We start from the raw sequence: 15,752 nt of genomic DNA, 5'->3' as shown, positions 1-15,752 counted from the left end.
GGCTGTTGGCTATTTAATGAGCATTTACTCTGATTTGTATGTGTGGAGGTTAGATGATGTTGCATCAAAGCAAGAGTTATCCTAAGAGTTTTGCGGGAGCAGGCATCTGCTTCTCACTTCTTTTTGTCCACCTGCAGCCCCACAAGCACCCTTTAGAACGGCTCCAGCAGGTTGGAGAACCCTTTTGATCAGATTTGGGGGTCATGTTAGAGACTTGGAGGGTGGAATGGGCAGACACTGGTCTTATTTCACAAGTAGGGAGGCATCATTGGATACTGCCTACTCTTGACATTACAGACTTGCCTAATGAAGATACAGTGGTACCTTGGTTTACGAACTTAATACGTTCCAGAAGTCCGTTCTTAAACCAAAGCATTCTTAAACCAAGGCGTGCTTTCCCATAGCTTTCCCATACCAAGGCGTGCTTTCCCACTCAACAGGAAGCGAAACATGTTCTTATTCCAAGGCAAAGTTCACAAACCAAAACCCCTACTTCCGGGTTTGTAGCGTTCTTAATCCAAGTTGTTCATAAACTAAGCTGTTCTTAAACCAAGGTACCACTGTACAGACAAATAACCTATTTTTGTGTTTTTATTTATTTTGAGTATTTATATGCTGTTCATCAAAAATAAATTCCCAGGGTACTTTATAGTAAGGATAAAAATGTAAGGAAAATACTAAAATGTATATAATAATGAAAACCTAAAATATCAGCTGGTAGAGGAGCATAAAATTAACTAGGGGGAAATGTTAGATTCTAGAAAACCCTTAAATATTTTTTTAAAAAAACTTGTAGGCTGAATATATATCTTTCCAATGAAAGATTAAGGTAGCATTAAAGGCATTTCATCAAGTCAGCCATGTTTTAAATTTGTCCCAATGAGTGATCTGCATAATTGAGAAAAGGATACCAGGTGGTGTAGAATATTTCTTGCAAACTCTGCCCTTCTGCTTCCTTCATTTGCTTGAGCAAACTTTTCCATTACAATGTGATCCCAGAGGCATTTAAACCAGATGGCAATACTGGGATTTGATGAGCTTTTCCAGTTGCTTGCTGCTGCTGTAGCTCTAAGGAAAGCCAGATGAAGCCTTTGTGCAGGATATGCAGTCGATTTTGTTGTAGTTTGGCAAGTGACAGGGAAAATGTGGGATGAACAAATGACTAGCAGTAAGACGTGTAAACACCCCACAAGCAAGTCAGAATGAATGCAGGGTGGATGCTCATTGTTGTTAAACTACCCCAGTAACATCAGAATGGTTGATCAGTAATGGCTAACCACCATGTGAGCTTTGTGCAGCAAATCAGGAAGTCACCTGGAGTGGTCACCTGGTGCAGCCTCTTTTTAGACCAAACGAAGTGTCACAAAATAGTGTGCAAGCTTTGAGTTCAAGGAACTCCTCATCAGGTTAGAGGGTAGACAGAGCTGATGGGTCGGTGGAGAAAAATTGACTAAGGTGAAGCTATGGAGTTTGCATCTGGTAAGCAAGATAGAATACAGGGGGAAGAGGTTGAAGGCACTGAAACGAGGCTCTGCTGGGTGGTGTGTGGATTTCAGGCTGCCCTCCCAGGACTGCAGGGATGGAGCATGCAATGCTTGTTTTCTCCAGATCATAAATTATAAAACCCAGCTGTCTCCATCCTTTGGAGAAACACGGGTTCCTTGTAGGGGAAATACATCTTTGGGACTTCCTTAAAGATGGGGCCTGGATGCGGTACACCCCCAATACTCCCTAGAAGGCTAAAAAAAAAATAGACTTGCTGTTTTTACATTTGTCTGCAATCCCAATTACAATATCAGGGGAGTGTGATGGAAGGATGAGAAACAATTAATTGGCATTTGATTCTGATGGAATGACTGTGTGCCTTTTTAAGTGTTCCAGGGAAGCCATAAAGCTGTCCACTGGCATCCTTTTGCTGTGATTTACCTGCACTTTAAACGTTGTGTGCTGCAGGGCCAAAGCCAAGATCTCATTCTTGTCCTTTATTCCATGTTGTTTCTTGGGAAGGGAATGTGTCAGCGGGGGCACGGCACCGCATCTATTAACAGTTTGAATGTTGTCTGTTAAGCTCAGATTTGGAAACAAATCTTTGTCTCCCGTTTGATGACTATCGGCAGCCTCTTCTGTCCCTTTGCCTCCCCGCCCAGTTTCATGAGGACAACATTAAAAAAGCACATCTGGGAAGTGTGTAGCTTTGTGAAATCTCAAACAAAAGACTCCCAAGTAAAATAAGAAGTTTTAACATTTGAGCTTCAGTTTTGCACATTTAGAACATGGGGAGGAAAACCACTTAGTGAATAATATTGCCATTTTGGGGAGTTTTTTTTGCATAGTCAGGATCTACCCTGAGCAAGTATTAGTTGGTATGTTTTAAATTAGAGAGGTGTTACTGATTTTTGCCTTGGATTTTATTGTTGTTTTAAACTAGTTTATATGATAAATGTTTAAAATCATTTGAGACATTTATTTTATTATGAACCACTCTGAGGACTTCATTTGGGAAGTGATCTACAAATTTAATAAAGAATTAAATAAAGAAAAAGTGTGGTATTTTCCTAACTTGCAGTAACTCTTTGTGGGAGGTTACTGGCACACATATTTCAGGAAATGGGTACGGGTGGAAATGTTAACAGAATGCAGTCAATGCAGTTGGATTGTACCACCTGTTCTTGGTGCAGAGCTTCAAAATTGCTCTACTTCGCAGACTCAGCCCTTATTTAAGCAGTCTGGGGCACAACTGATCTCTGTGCATCTGTTACGAGACTGGAGGTTAAATAAGAGAGGGTTTATGTGTTAGACTTGCTGGTCAGGTGTGGCTAGACACATCCTTCTGCTATGTAAACAACAGGTGATATGTTGCCATGGGAATGAAAAATGTGTCAAGAATTACTTCTTGATACAGGGCCATTCACAGGATGAAAGATTGAAAGTTGGAATTTAACACTAGCTTACTAGCAGTGCACTTTCATTGGAGTGTTAAATTCTGATTAAACTACCGTATTTTTAAAAAATCTTACCTTTCAGTTAAAGAACCAAGTATCAGAAAATGGAAAGCATTGCAGGAGAATATCAGAAGATGTATTATGTTTTAAAATGTCATGACTGTTAATACAGTACAGTATTTTGGCTTTGAGGCTTTTGAACATTGAGATTGGCAAACCCAGAGCTTTTGAACAGCTCAGTTGTGAATACCTTGCTGATGTAAATGGCCTTCTTGATGCCAATGAGTATATCAATTTTTATGTATTTATATGCTTTCTGTAATATGCTTAATGTGGTTTACATCAATTCTTGTTGCAAATCCTAAAGCGTGTCAGATTTCTGAATGTATGTATTCGTATATTTTAAATACAGGTTAGTGGCAGATAAAACTGTGGGGGGGAAATCAAGATTTGGTGACATTCAGTGGCAGATGTGTTTTAGAAATATGGATTCCCCATTTTTCTGTTAAGCTAAGAAATAGGAACAAGCTTTTGCAAAAAGGGGGTTGTTTTGCATTCTTTCTTCTCTTGCCTTTTGGCTCAAGTTGTAGTGGTGACCTCAGTCAGTGCTGAACAAATTCTGTATCTCTAGCCTTCAGAAAACAGTGTGATTGTACAATCATAAAGTGCCTGGACTCCTGCATCCAGTGGATGGGATGCCCTTTTTGTTCCCTGTGTGTGAATTGCCTGGGTGTCTTTCTGTGTTTTATTTGGAATCCCACAGCAACTTGCTTGGAATTAATGGCTTTTTAATAAAGTGCCTCCACAGCTAGTCTCTGCCAGCAGACACTCTTAAAGAGGGTTATTTATCATTCACATGATCCCTGTCTTTCTGTCTTGTGCTCTCCTGTTGCCCTTTTGTTTCTTCCCTCTCTGCCTAAAGACCTCAAAGCGGGCAATGACACTGGTAACTAGGGATGTAAGAAGGCATTGATTCCCTTCCTGCCCCATATTTGTCATATGCTGCCCTGTTTCTGTTCCTCTGCAGTTTGGCTTCCAACAAAAAAACCCTTTATTCGTCTCACTGTCTGCTATGGTGAAATTTTGCGCAATTAATTATGTTATCATTACATTGTTCCACATCACTGGTTTCATTGCAAAGGAAACACAATACAAATGGGATGGGGAGGTGAGTAATCAATTACGTATTTTCACGTATCATCTGCAGATTGTAAACAACAGCAGTGATGTATTAACTGGATTTATTTCTGTTCTGAACATGGGATGAGCAAGTGAGCATCAGCAGTTTCCACTCCCAGTAACCTAGGGGATATGAGCAACCTATGACAGATATTTGTTTATGATAGTTGCTTCCAGAAGGGTAGTCATGTTAGTCAGTTGCTGCAAAGGCAGCAGTCTAGTGGGGCTTAAAGGATAACAGACAGAGGGTCAAACGAAACCAGTAACCCCACACACAATGTCCATGGGTGCCCACCAGTATCTCCTGTGCCATAGGGCCTATGCTGCCCATGAAAGGTCTCTGCAAATATTCCTTCGAAAACCCACAAAGGATGCAACCCAACGTTTTCACTATTTTATTTTTTAAAATCTTCAAAAATATATTTTTTTCTTTATTGAGCCCCCGAGTTCCCTCCCTCTTTTTTTGTTCTGTTGTTTTGAGGTGCTCCTTGACCTGCACCCCATTCCATACCCTATTTCTCCAATGAAAATAGGGATGTCCTATTTAATTAATAATACTTTTCTTCTTTATACCCTGCCCATCTGACTGGGTTGTACCAGCCAGTCTTGGTGGCTTCCAACGTACATAAAAACATAATAAAACATAAAACATTTTAAAACTTCCCTATACAGTGCTGCCTTCAGATGTCTTGTAAAAGTCAGATAGTTGTTTATTTCTGTGACATCTAAAAGTCGTCTAGTTACTTATCTCCTTGGCTCAGGGGCCACATGATTCGATACCCTTCAAAATTTCTCTGATGAAAATAGGGATGTCCTAAGGAAAAGCGAGATATTCCAGGATCAAATCAGGAACCAGGACGGCTTCTGTAAATCCAGGATTGTCCCTGGAAAATAAGGACACTTAGAGGGTCTGCTTCTTAGCTACAGCAACAGGTTCTGGGGTCCAGGGAGTAAAGCAGCTGTGCTTTTCTTGGTTTGGCTTCACATTCCTTGCAAGCTGAGCTGGTATGTCTGAACAAATTTCAGTTTGCCTTTTAGCTCAGCATTTTCCAATCTGGTGCCCTCCAGATGTTTTGGACTTCAACTCCCATCATCCCTGACCATTGACTGTACTGCCTTTGGTTTTCAATAAGTTTGTGTTGGGGATAAAATGGCTGTTGGAGAGAGAAACGACGGAGCAGCAACAACAACAGCTAATAAGGAGGCCTGCTGTAGGGATGTAAGGAAGGAGGGTTGTTTGCTGTTTAGTCTATCGGTATCAAACTTTATTTTGGTCACAGACCAGCATAAGATAAAACGTACAGATAAACTGAACACATAAGACTTAAAGCAGGTAAGGGATAAAAACTCGTAATTAAAAGGGGATTATACATACTTAAAAAGATATAAACAAGGGCAAATGGTTAAAAGCAAATGGTTATAAGGGAGAGAGGGTGAAGGAGCGCAGGTCTTGCATTTTGCGCCTAGTTTCTGGCGCAAGCCATCCTTTAACGAATATCCGGCATGGCAGTTTACTGTTTATTGTATTTGCTCTGAGCACCAAAACAGTCCATAAGATAGTAAGAAGCTGCAAAGGCAATTGGCCGTCATGCGGGTGACCTCTTTTCCAGCTAGGTAATAATTAACCTGCAGTGACTATTTGAATGTGGTTGCAGTAAACCCAGTGAGGTTCTCTGGGCTGTACCCAAAATATTTGTTTATCTTTAGTGGTAGTATGATCTTGCTCTGGCTCCCTTTCAACAACATTTACCGCACTATCCTGTTGGGCAGTTGGCCCATTCATTCCTGGCAAATGCTGCTAGACTAGAGGTTACTCAGAGCTCCCCCCTATGGCCACCATGAGAACAGGAGGTAATAACTATTAAAAATAGATGGTAGAATTTGAAGATCTGAATCTTTAATGATGGGCACCAACTTGCTGCTTTTTTAAAAGGATTAGACAAATTGATGGAGGAGAAGGTGAGCAATGTCTACAGGATGTGATGGCTATTCTGTACCTCCACTGTTGGAGGCAGTATGCCTCTGAACACTAGCTGCTGGGGATCACAAGTGGGAGAGAGTGTGATTGTGCCCTGCCTGTGGACTTCCTGGTGCTCTTCTACTTGAATCCTGCTTCCTTGTTTCCCACAGGTATCTGGTTGGCCGCACTTAGAACAGGCTGCTGGACTAGAGGGGAATTTGGCTTGATCCAGTAGGGCTCTTTTACATTCTTAAGATAATCTCTTTCTCTGATGTGCCATGACCTTTTCTTTCTCCTCCTCTAGCCATCCATTCCTGGCTCCAGGTTGGAAAACATCATCAACATCAATCATTATGCCACCAAGAAAAGCGTGGCTGAGAGCATGCTGGATGTGGCGCTCTTCATGGCCAACGCTGCACAACTGAAGGCAGTGCTGGAGCAGGGGACGTCCTTCCAATATTATGCTGTCCTGACTGCTCTCATCACCATTTCGCTCTTCTTCCAAACTGCCATTGGGATTCTCCTGATCATTATAGGCAAGTCTCTTTCTGCAGACCTCTTTGCTTCTTTCAAAAGTTCATTCCAGGGATCATCATATGAGGAAAGAGTGATACACAGCACAGTGCTCCAGTGCTTTTGTTCAGGTGTTACTTTGAGTCATTTACCAGATTTCAAACATTGCCATGTGATTTGGAAGCTGGGGTGGGACTGTTCAGTGGTAGAAAATCTGCCTGGCTGAACAAACTTGCTCTCCCAAAATATGGGATTATCCCCCCACCCCCCAGTAAGGAGAATGGTGGGGAAATGCCCTGGAAAGTGAAGATAACATTTACTTTGATGCAACGTCATCTAACTTCCCCAGAAATAAATTTTTAAAAATGCTCATAAGATAGCGAGCGTAATCTAATCTTGCAAGTAATTTTAAAGTTAGAATTAAAAGTAAGGGCCAGGAACCCATGTAGTTTTCTCAAGGCTGTGTTGAGGGATTCTCCATTTGACAGGCCTCAGTTAGGAATCTCATTTCCATAATGCCCAGTGTTGCTTTTAATCAAAAGACTTTAAAAAATAGCTCTTAGGAAGAAATAAGTTGGATGCTCATTTAATGTTTGAGCAGACACAGAGACATTCCAGATTAGGGCAACGACTTAACATGATGGCAAAAAGAGAAATAAATGTGTCACCAGCAAAGGAGCACTGATTTACAATGAAAGTACGGTAATTTATAAAATGCATATGATAATTTATATGTATAGATGAAAACTTAGAAATAATTACTGTATTTTAAATAGGGAAGCAATAGGGACCTGCTGGCCTGTGTGCCTTCTTAGCTTGCTGTCTGGGTGCTCACTGTTAATGGACAATTTCCAGGCCCCTCTTGCTCTCCCTTCTTAGGTTTCTGCATCCTTCAACTGGACCGTCCTTCAGAGGATGCTTTTGAATAGAGGGCCACCTTTTTGAAGTAGGAAACAAGGCTGCTCTACCCAAGCTGCCCTACACAGCCTCTACCACCCCTGCCTGCCTAAACCCCATAATTTGCAGCTATAACCCCCATCCCTTTCTCCCTTTCACCTCCCTTCTCCCCTGCATTCCATTGCTGCCCCTACAGTTAATATACAGAGGGCTACAGTCTCCAGAGCTGTCTGGCCCGACCCCGGGTCAGCCCCACTGTCCCCTTACATGATAAGACTTACATGATAAACACAGGCCTGTCTTTCTCTGCTTGTGAGTTTGGCATTGAAAGGAATGGCAGGGGTCGTGAACTTGGGCTACAGCTAATGCTGCATCAATGGAATCTCTTCTCTCGTTATGGGGCCTGACCGCAAACATTCCTCAGCATCCGCAGCTGCTGTTGGCCTCCAGCCTCTGGCTTGCCCTAGAGAACCAAAGCCATCCAAAAATGGAAATATCTGGGGTGTGTCTCATAGTCATCTGCTTCAGCTTTTGCCAGCTTGGCTAGGACTGATGGGAGTTATAGCCCAGAACTGCTGGAGGGCACCAGATTCGCAAAGGCTGGATGTAGTCTGCTTCATTTTTAAAAAATTTAAATGGTCCTCGCCATTTTGGATGGTTGCCTTTGGTTTTAGAGTTAGCCCACACTAAAGAGGTGGCTGCATCTAAGACATTGCACAAAGCAACAGACAACAGCAGGTTTTCCTCAATTTGGTGCCCTCTAGATGGCTTGGACTACAATTCCTAGCCGCCCCAGCATCATACAGCTGAGCTCAATAGAACTAATGGGAGATGTAGTCCAAAACACCAGGGCGTGGGCACCAGGCTGGAGAAGGCTATAAGAAAACCACTTTTTGCCACTGAACACAGGTTTCAGTGAGGCTGGCAGCAAGTCCTGACTCTGTGAAGAGTGTAACCTGGACAATAAACATGCTTTCCAGAACATTTTTGGCACACTCATGCTTGACTTTTGAGGTGTATACTTGTGCATCAGGAAAGGGCAGGATTTAGCTTCCTTTTTGTGGGAGAGATCCCTGGAAACCTGAGGGTTGTAGCCAATTTTAAGGCTTATCCACACCTACCTTTTGCCTTGCTCTTTCCAGGCATAGAGCCATGCTTAAAAGCTCCTTGTCCAAGCCTTTTTAGATTTGGCTAGCTCTCCGCTTCCATGTCTCTTGCCATCCTTCCCAAACTACAGCTTCCCACTTGGAGCTAGGGTGGGAGAAAATTGTTTTAGCTCTCCTTATCTTCCAGAGAAATCTCCAGTTTTTTCCCTAGCCATTGGCTTCTGTTGAGAGGCATTTCCCAGGCCATTCTTTGCCTTGAACATGCTTTTTCCAAATGAAAGATGTGGCTGGCACAGCTGGACACCGACCATTAAAGGACATTAGCCACCCTTTTCTCTAAACCACAGCAATCAGGCAGAAAACTCACAGAAATATGAAAAGGACTAAAAAGCTGTACTCGGGCAAAATTAGGTCACAGATTATTTTTTTATAAGTAAATTTTCAACTCAAGGTGGCAGGCAACATCCTAACATTGCACCAGGCTGAAGAGCAGAGAAGGGAAGCATAGCTATTCCATCTGTGGTTTAAATGACACTTAGATAAGAATCTTGCTGGAAGAGTTTGACCCAGGCATTGTTTCATCACCACCACCACCACCACCATCATTTTATTTGTATTCTGCCTTTCCATAGTTAAAACCATGCTCATGGCAGCTGGCATGAAAACATTCATATAAACACAAACATAACAAAAGTAGTCATAAATAAAACATCAAAAACTACACAAAGATAACACACACACACACACACACACATCAGTATATCAATAAGAGCAACAATACCTCAGCCCAAGTGTCCGTTTGGCAGCCTCGGCTTTTGTAGCTGGAGTCAATCTAGGCTCCGCCCTCCCAGACGGAAGGAAAGGAATAGTGTGTAAAACTGTGTTTCCTGACCTTACATTATTGGAGGAAAGGAAATATAAGCCTATCAAACATTTAACAGAGTAATAATAATGGTGGCAGCAGCACACCTTCTGCAGAATGTAGTGAGCAGAAGAGTTTTCTCTGAATTCTGTCTTGGTTTTTTCTTTTTCATAGCTCGGATGAACCTGAACGATGTGACGAAGCAGCAGCGCCTGAATTTGCTCAACAACATCGCCACAATCCTAGTCTTCATCACAGTCATCGTCAACATCTTCATTACTGCTTTCGGTGTGCAGAAGACGGGTCTCTATCCTAGCATTTATGGTGGTCGGAGAATCTACTAAGCCTTGGAAGGGTAAGAAAAGAGTGAGTCTTATGCTTCCAGATTGGAAGCACTCACCATCCATTTTTGCCTATTTGGACATAGGATACTCCATCAATCATTATTCTTAGGCAGTTCATAAGTAATGAAGTGGGATGATGGCAGTTTTTTCTTTTCTCTTTCTCTCCCCCCGCCCAATATGAAAAGGGTGGTTATCTCTAGGGAGACAGTTCCAAAGCAGAGGAGTCTGATCCTTGTCACCATCAACAGTAAGATGCACAACCTGCCTGAGCCTCTTGTTTTTCCTTGCAGGCTGGAGCACATGGTAGAAGATAGCTGGAATGCCTTTCCGTATAGTCTTATTGATCTCAGACTTGATGATCCATTTAAGATACACAACTGCCTGGGTGAACCCTATTGCAATTACATCAGTTGCTCCTTGTGGGCTACTTCTGCAACATGTTTACAGCTCTGAAGAGGTGAATAATTTTTCAGCTGATCTTGACAGCAGCCTCTCCTCATCTCAACCCATAATGATGTTTGTCTCCTGTACTGGAGTAGTGGGGAATTTCAGGTCAGAGAGCCAAATGCAGCCCTCCAGGCCTTTCTCAGACTCTCCCAAGGTTAGACTTCTTCCTCAGCCGAACACTCCTCTCTTCCCCAGCTTACATCACCCACTAGCCCTACTCTGCACCCTTCTTCAGTGAGTGTGAGTGTGTGTACAAACTAGCCTACCATACACATGAAAAAAAGTTTGTTCCTTCTCTGTCTCTGCCCCAGAAGGGACTGTATGAAAAATGTTCTCAGCCCCTGGCTGTAATGAGATTCCTCTGCAATTCAGAGGACTGCATTCAGCTAGAGCTTCCCAGCTCCCATCAGGAAAGGAGCAGCCCTCAGTGATTCAACTTGATGTACTCCATCAATGGCAGCAGCAGTCAATGTAAGCGACAGGGACAACAGTATCAAAATAAAACATTGGAAGAGAATTACAAATGAGCACAATTGATAAGGGGCAGGTGCTAGGTCACTAGTTCAAATTTTGTCCAAGAGGACACTAAGTTGTCAGATGCAGACAGATTTGCAAAGCAGGAGAAAAAAATGATTTAAGGCTGCAATCCTAACCACAACTGCTAAGAAGTCAGTCCTGTTGAATTCAGTGGTGCTTGCTGCCAGGGGAGTGGAGTTAGCATTGCAGACTAAGCCATCTTGTATGAGCACACAGCATCCACCCAGAGAAGAGGCTGCCCACTGTGTTTCTTTTTGATTCATTGCTCTTGCTTTGCGTCCACCTGAGCAGTGAATTAGTGTGGGATGCGTGTCTCCGGATGAGACTTTGTTTCTGTGTTGTGTAATGGGATCAACTGCTCTCAATGATGGGATGCAACAGAATGACCAGTCCCAAATAGTGACTCACACAGGAGCACAAGTTGTTGGCTCCTCAGAGGGTGGACAGTTATTTACCCTAAAAGTAAGAATGAGAAGTGTACCTCCAGTTTTAGCTCAGAGAAGAGTCTGCCCCAGCTACTAAAACATTGAGAAATGCAATTATTAAATGAAGAGCATTATGTTACCCTGATCCAGTAATCAGTGGTGGTGCAGAGGCTCTGATGCAACTAGCTGAAACTCCTGTTATTTTGCTGGAGCTCCTGATTAGCCAAGATTCCCATAGTTTTTATGTTTTGCCCAAGCAGGAGAGGTAATTCCACACACAGACGTTCATTGTACTTAGTCCTGCTCCTCCACGAGTGTAAATTGTTATGTAAAACTGCTTAGTTTTTTGCAATTGAGCTGTATACAAATTCTGTTATTTAAATAAAAATTAAAAGTGTATTTTGTGTTTGTGTATACACACAAAAAAGGTATAAAACTAGGATTATAGTTGAAATACAGACCATCAGCTTGCATGTGGCAAAAAATAAATTGCATTATAAACCTCTGCTGGTGGCAATAATACTATGCATAGTAATGCAAAGCATTTTAAGCTGTACAAGTTAACCTTGATTTTTGTAAACAGTGCATTGCTTCTGAAAGTTATTCCCATGCTGTCCTTAGCCACTCTTACAATATTTTATAAAGGACTTGCAATTTTGTCATCCCACTTAGAACTGGTGCATCTTTTGCACATTCCAACTATTTGCTTTCTCTTTATTTATTAAAGTATATTTTATCCAAAGGTGTGGCTTGGTCTGTATATCAAATTACTCAATGCAGACTGTAAATGAAAATCTTAAGCACTAAACATCTTTCTTTTATATCCTTTTATAGAATAGTACATAGCTACCCAGATACAGAAGAGGAGACAGATCCCATATGCAAAAAATTCACATTAGATTGGTCCACTTTGTAGGAAGACATTTGAGGGTCAGAAAAAGACACCACACACATTTTCTGTAAGGAATCTGTATTTGTAAACGGAGGCACTTATGCTTCCTCTTGCAAGTAAGAAAAGGTTTGGGACTCATCAATAAGGCACACATTTCAATTTAAATATACGAAAGAACATTTCAGATATTCACACAAGCTATAAAAGGTGTAGAGGTACTTCAGTGAAGGTGACATTGATGACACTGAAACAAACAAACAATAGATTCATACAGGTAAGTCCTTTCAGCATAGGACCTTAGAATTTCCTTCTTTGACTTCATAGCAAAACCCAATCCTGATACACACGTCCAACTTTTGATGTTTATGTATCTGTGTGTCACCAAGTCAAAGAGATATTGTTGAATCAATGAAATCTGCACACATTTAAACAGGATTAAATAATAGTTCTGAAGAAAGAGGTTTACTTTGTTTTTAAATTGGGTTGGGGGAAGCACTGACCCACAGGCCAACCCACATCCTCCTTTCCTTGCCTCATCCCCTCCTGCTCCATACTGAGGCTTGAAAAACTATAATAATTTTATGCTGCATGGGGGTGGGGTTACAGTGGGTGAAGAAAGACTTAAAAAAAGAAAGGAGTCTGGAAACACATATGTTTCCAGAGACAGAAAATGTCATTCCCGTTATCATTTGGCACACATACACACACACACTTTAACCCACCTGCAACTCAGCTCCTTATTTTACACACAGCTGTTACCCATTTTGTGTGACCTGCTTTAAGGACTGGTTTGTTTCCTCAAGGTGTCAGGCCCAAATCTGACTTCCAGTTAGCAAAACTTCTTCCCACTCCTTCCAAAACTGCAACGTAGATAGCTCATTTTCTTACATATTTTCTGATGCAAGGACATCCAAAACGTAGTAACAAAACCATAACTTTAATTTATCAATTAATTTTACAAAATATATCTTGTCCTTCAAAAAAGGTTATTTCCCCCGCCTCTGGGTGGCTTGGAACACATTAAAATCAGAGTACAAACAAACCAACATTAAAACTACAAAATAAATAGAAGGGGTGGGAGGACAGTGTATAAAAGCTATTTAACTCAATGGGACTTCTAAAATATATACCCAGGATTGCACTGTAAATGAGGGATGGGGAACCTTTGGCCCTTCAGATGTTGTTAGAATTCCAACTGATCAGCATGGCCAGTTGTCAGGGATCAATGTTTCCCAAACTTGGGTGTCCAGCTTGTTTTGGACTACAGTTCCCATCATCCGTAACCACTGGTCCTGCTAGGTAGGGATGAAGGCAGTTGTAGCCCAACAACATCTGGGAGGCCAGAGTTTCCTTATTCCTGCTGTACATTAATCTCTCGAGTTCTAGGCTATTCAAGGGTTGTTGTCTCAAGTTCATATTTCCAGTTCCCTGTTTTCCCCATTTCATATGACTGTCAGGATAAACACAATTCTGTGCCAAAAACCTATCTCAAGTCCTAACAGGGTTTTGACTCAGCTTAATGGTAAGAGAGAGAGAGGCCACTTATTGAGAAATACAGATGCAGGCAAGCCACAAGGTGAAGGCTTCAACATAATTCTTTTTGCTGTACCTGAGCAGAGCACAATATGCATTAAGTGAGGAGAAGAATCCGCTAGGCCCCTTTAGTATGTCCTGGCTGGGCTTATGTACAGGTATTCAGACACAGCCCACATATCAGAGTGTCTTTGGTCCAAAGGCATGGGTTTCAGGACACAGTTTTTGTTCAAGTATCTCAAAAAAGGAAGCATCATTAAAAACAACTCACACTACACGTAACGAGGCTATATTCCTCTTTCTAACACACTGTGGAAGGCACTGCTTTTCATTTGTACCCATTGACCAGAGAACTGCGGCATTACTGATGCTTCTAAGAAGTGAAAGCATTTCAGTAAAACCTCGGAAGAAGTAGAAAGGCACCACAAAAAGAGGCTTTTGAGGCAGAGGGATGATGCAGGGGAAGAGGAAAGGGGAAGGGTTATAGCTTGGTGGTAGAGCACTTGCTTTTTATGCAGAAGGTCCCATCTTCAGTCTGTGGCATTTCCAGGTAGGGCTGACAATGTTTCCTGCTTGAAGCCCTGGAGAGCCGCTGCCAGTCAGTGCAGACAATACTGGGCTAAGATGGACCAATTGGTCTGACGTAGAGGAAGACAGCTTCCTATGTGTGCTTTTTGCTTCCCAGAAGTGCATCTGTGACATGCTGGTGAGAAAGTTTGGTTTTGTGCTCTTAAAAAGATCGCTGTCGTGGATGTAAGACACTAGAGGTAGGATCGTTTTCTTCCCATTTTCATTTTTCTCACAAGATTAAAGCTCTCAGTTCTGCGCCTGAACTTATTTTCTCATAACGCCTAAATTCATATTCTGACTTCTGTAGTACTGGAATCTTCTTCTCGACATGCCTGGATAAAGTCTGCACTGCGAGTGCAATGTTCATCACATCTTCAGCTGCCGTCGGTTCCACATGCCCCGCTTGGAGTGGAAATGGTGGAAGAAGTTTCTGAGAGAGAGTCGTTCCACCTCCAGGCCAGCCTGAAAGATCCTGTGGGAGGAGAGGGAAGGAGAGAGATTGGAACGAGAGGCTAACTAGAACTGCCTGCTTCTGTGGAGCTTGGATTGGGAGGGTGGGGGAATCTTTAAAGCACCATGGGCCAGGTCAGGATCAGGACTCTAAACTCTGATTAAGCAAGTGATCAGGAGGGTGGGAAGTTGGGACAGGAATGGCAGCCACAGGAAACTACCCCTCCAACTAAGAGTAAGGGGGACACTTCAGTGGCAGTGGGTTTTTATTGGACCAATGGGACTTACTTGTCAGTGAATATATAAGATTGCTCTGTTTGCGTGTAGGAGGAAGTTTTTTACAAGGATGAAACTTAGTGCTTAATAGTGGTTTGGTTAATTGCTTTTATTTGCTAGTTGTTCCACATTGTGCTTTCCCCCTTAGACTTCATCCACCATTACTGAGCTAGATGAACCAATGGTCCGATTCAGTATAAGGCAGCTTCCTATGTTCCTATGAAAAGAGAACCCAAAACTAGTTGCTACACATCTTCACTCACCGGTCCAGGAGTTCCCAGTCCTCTCCTCCCCACTTTTCCCCAAAGTCTCTGGTGTTCATGCCTCCAACGCGAACTAGATCTGACTTGTATATACCCAGGAGACCAAAGCCGTTCACTTCCCAGTAGCCTATGAAAGTGAAACACAAAAGCATCAGCCACATCTACATGGCTTATTAGTAAAAATTAAAGTTCTCAGACTAACCTGTGGCACCCACTGGTCCAGACATGTAACATATTAATAGGGAAAGATCCAACTACACACACACACACACACACACACACACACACACACACACACACCCTAATAAGTTGCAACCACTCTTCATTGGGAAATAATAGGATGCCACAATGAAGAACCTCAGGACTTGGGGGTGGGGAGCCTAACTGCAGTCCTCATGAATCTCCCCAGGCCACATCCCTCACTGATCCCTGCTTTGCACCCTCCCTGAATGGTTTTGCCTGGAAGGAATGTGTCCTGGAACTCTGATACTGCCCCCTGCTTGCCTGGAAGGAGGGTAGAGAGGAATGTATGATTATGCATAAAAAGTAGCCAACT

General features: G+C 42.4%; 2 protein-coding genes across 6 annotated transcripts in view; one reads left to right on the top strand and one right to left on the bottom strand.

Moving 5' to 3' along the window:
- The window catches only part of NINJ2 (ninjurin 2), a gene marked incomplete at its 5' end in the record, with an annotated part of 91,662 nt that extends 79,708 nt beyond the window's left edge, over positions 1 to 11,954 (top strand). For 3 of the 4 annotated variants that reach the window (XM_083572433.1, XM_083572434.1, XM_083572435.1), the window contains 3 exons: positions 6,386 to 6,617; positions 9,634 to 9,814; positions 10,094 to 11,954. In XM_083572433.1, the coding sequence (XP_083428559.1) occupies positions 6,386 to 6,617; positions 9,634 to 9,803 (402 nt within the window). In that variant the 3' untranslated portion in view covers positions 9,804 to 9,814; positions 10,094 to 11,954. The other variant, XM_083572432.1, reaches the window with a different exon arrangement.
- A 211-nt stretch (positions 11,955 to 12,165) lies between these two features.
- The window catches only part of B4GALNT3 (beta-1,4-N-acetyl-galactosaminyltransferase 3), a 67,768-nt gene continuing 64,181 nt past the window's right edge, over positions 12,166 to 15,752 (bottom strand). For both annotated transcript variants that reach the window (XM_083572273.1, XM_083572274.1), the window contains 2 exons: positions 15,197 to 15,323; positions 12,166 to 14,679 (listed from right to left, as the gene is read on the bottom strand). In XM_083572273.1, coding sequence (XP_083428399.1) covers positions 14,574 to 14,679; positions 15,197 to 15,323 — 233 coding nt within the window. In that variant the 3' untranslated portion in view covers positions 12,166 to 14,573. The remainder of the gene's footprint in view (positions 14,680 to 15,196; positions 15,324 to 15,752) is intronic.

Source organism: Podarcis filfolensis, assembly GCF_964270895.1.
Source record: "Podarcis filfolensis genome assembly, chromosome: 10".
In the NCBI taxonomy this organism is placed as follows: domain Eukaryota; kingdom Metazoa; phylum Chordata; class Lepidosauria; order Squamata; family Lacertidae; genus Podarcis; species Podarcis filfolensis.
The sequence above is the reverse complement of the archived record's forward strand: the minus strand, read 5'-3'. Positions and strand labels throughout refer to the sequence as shown.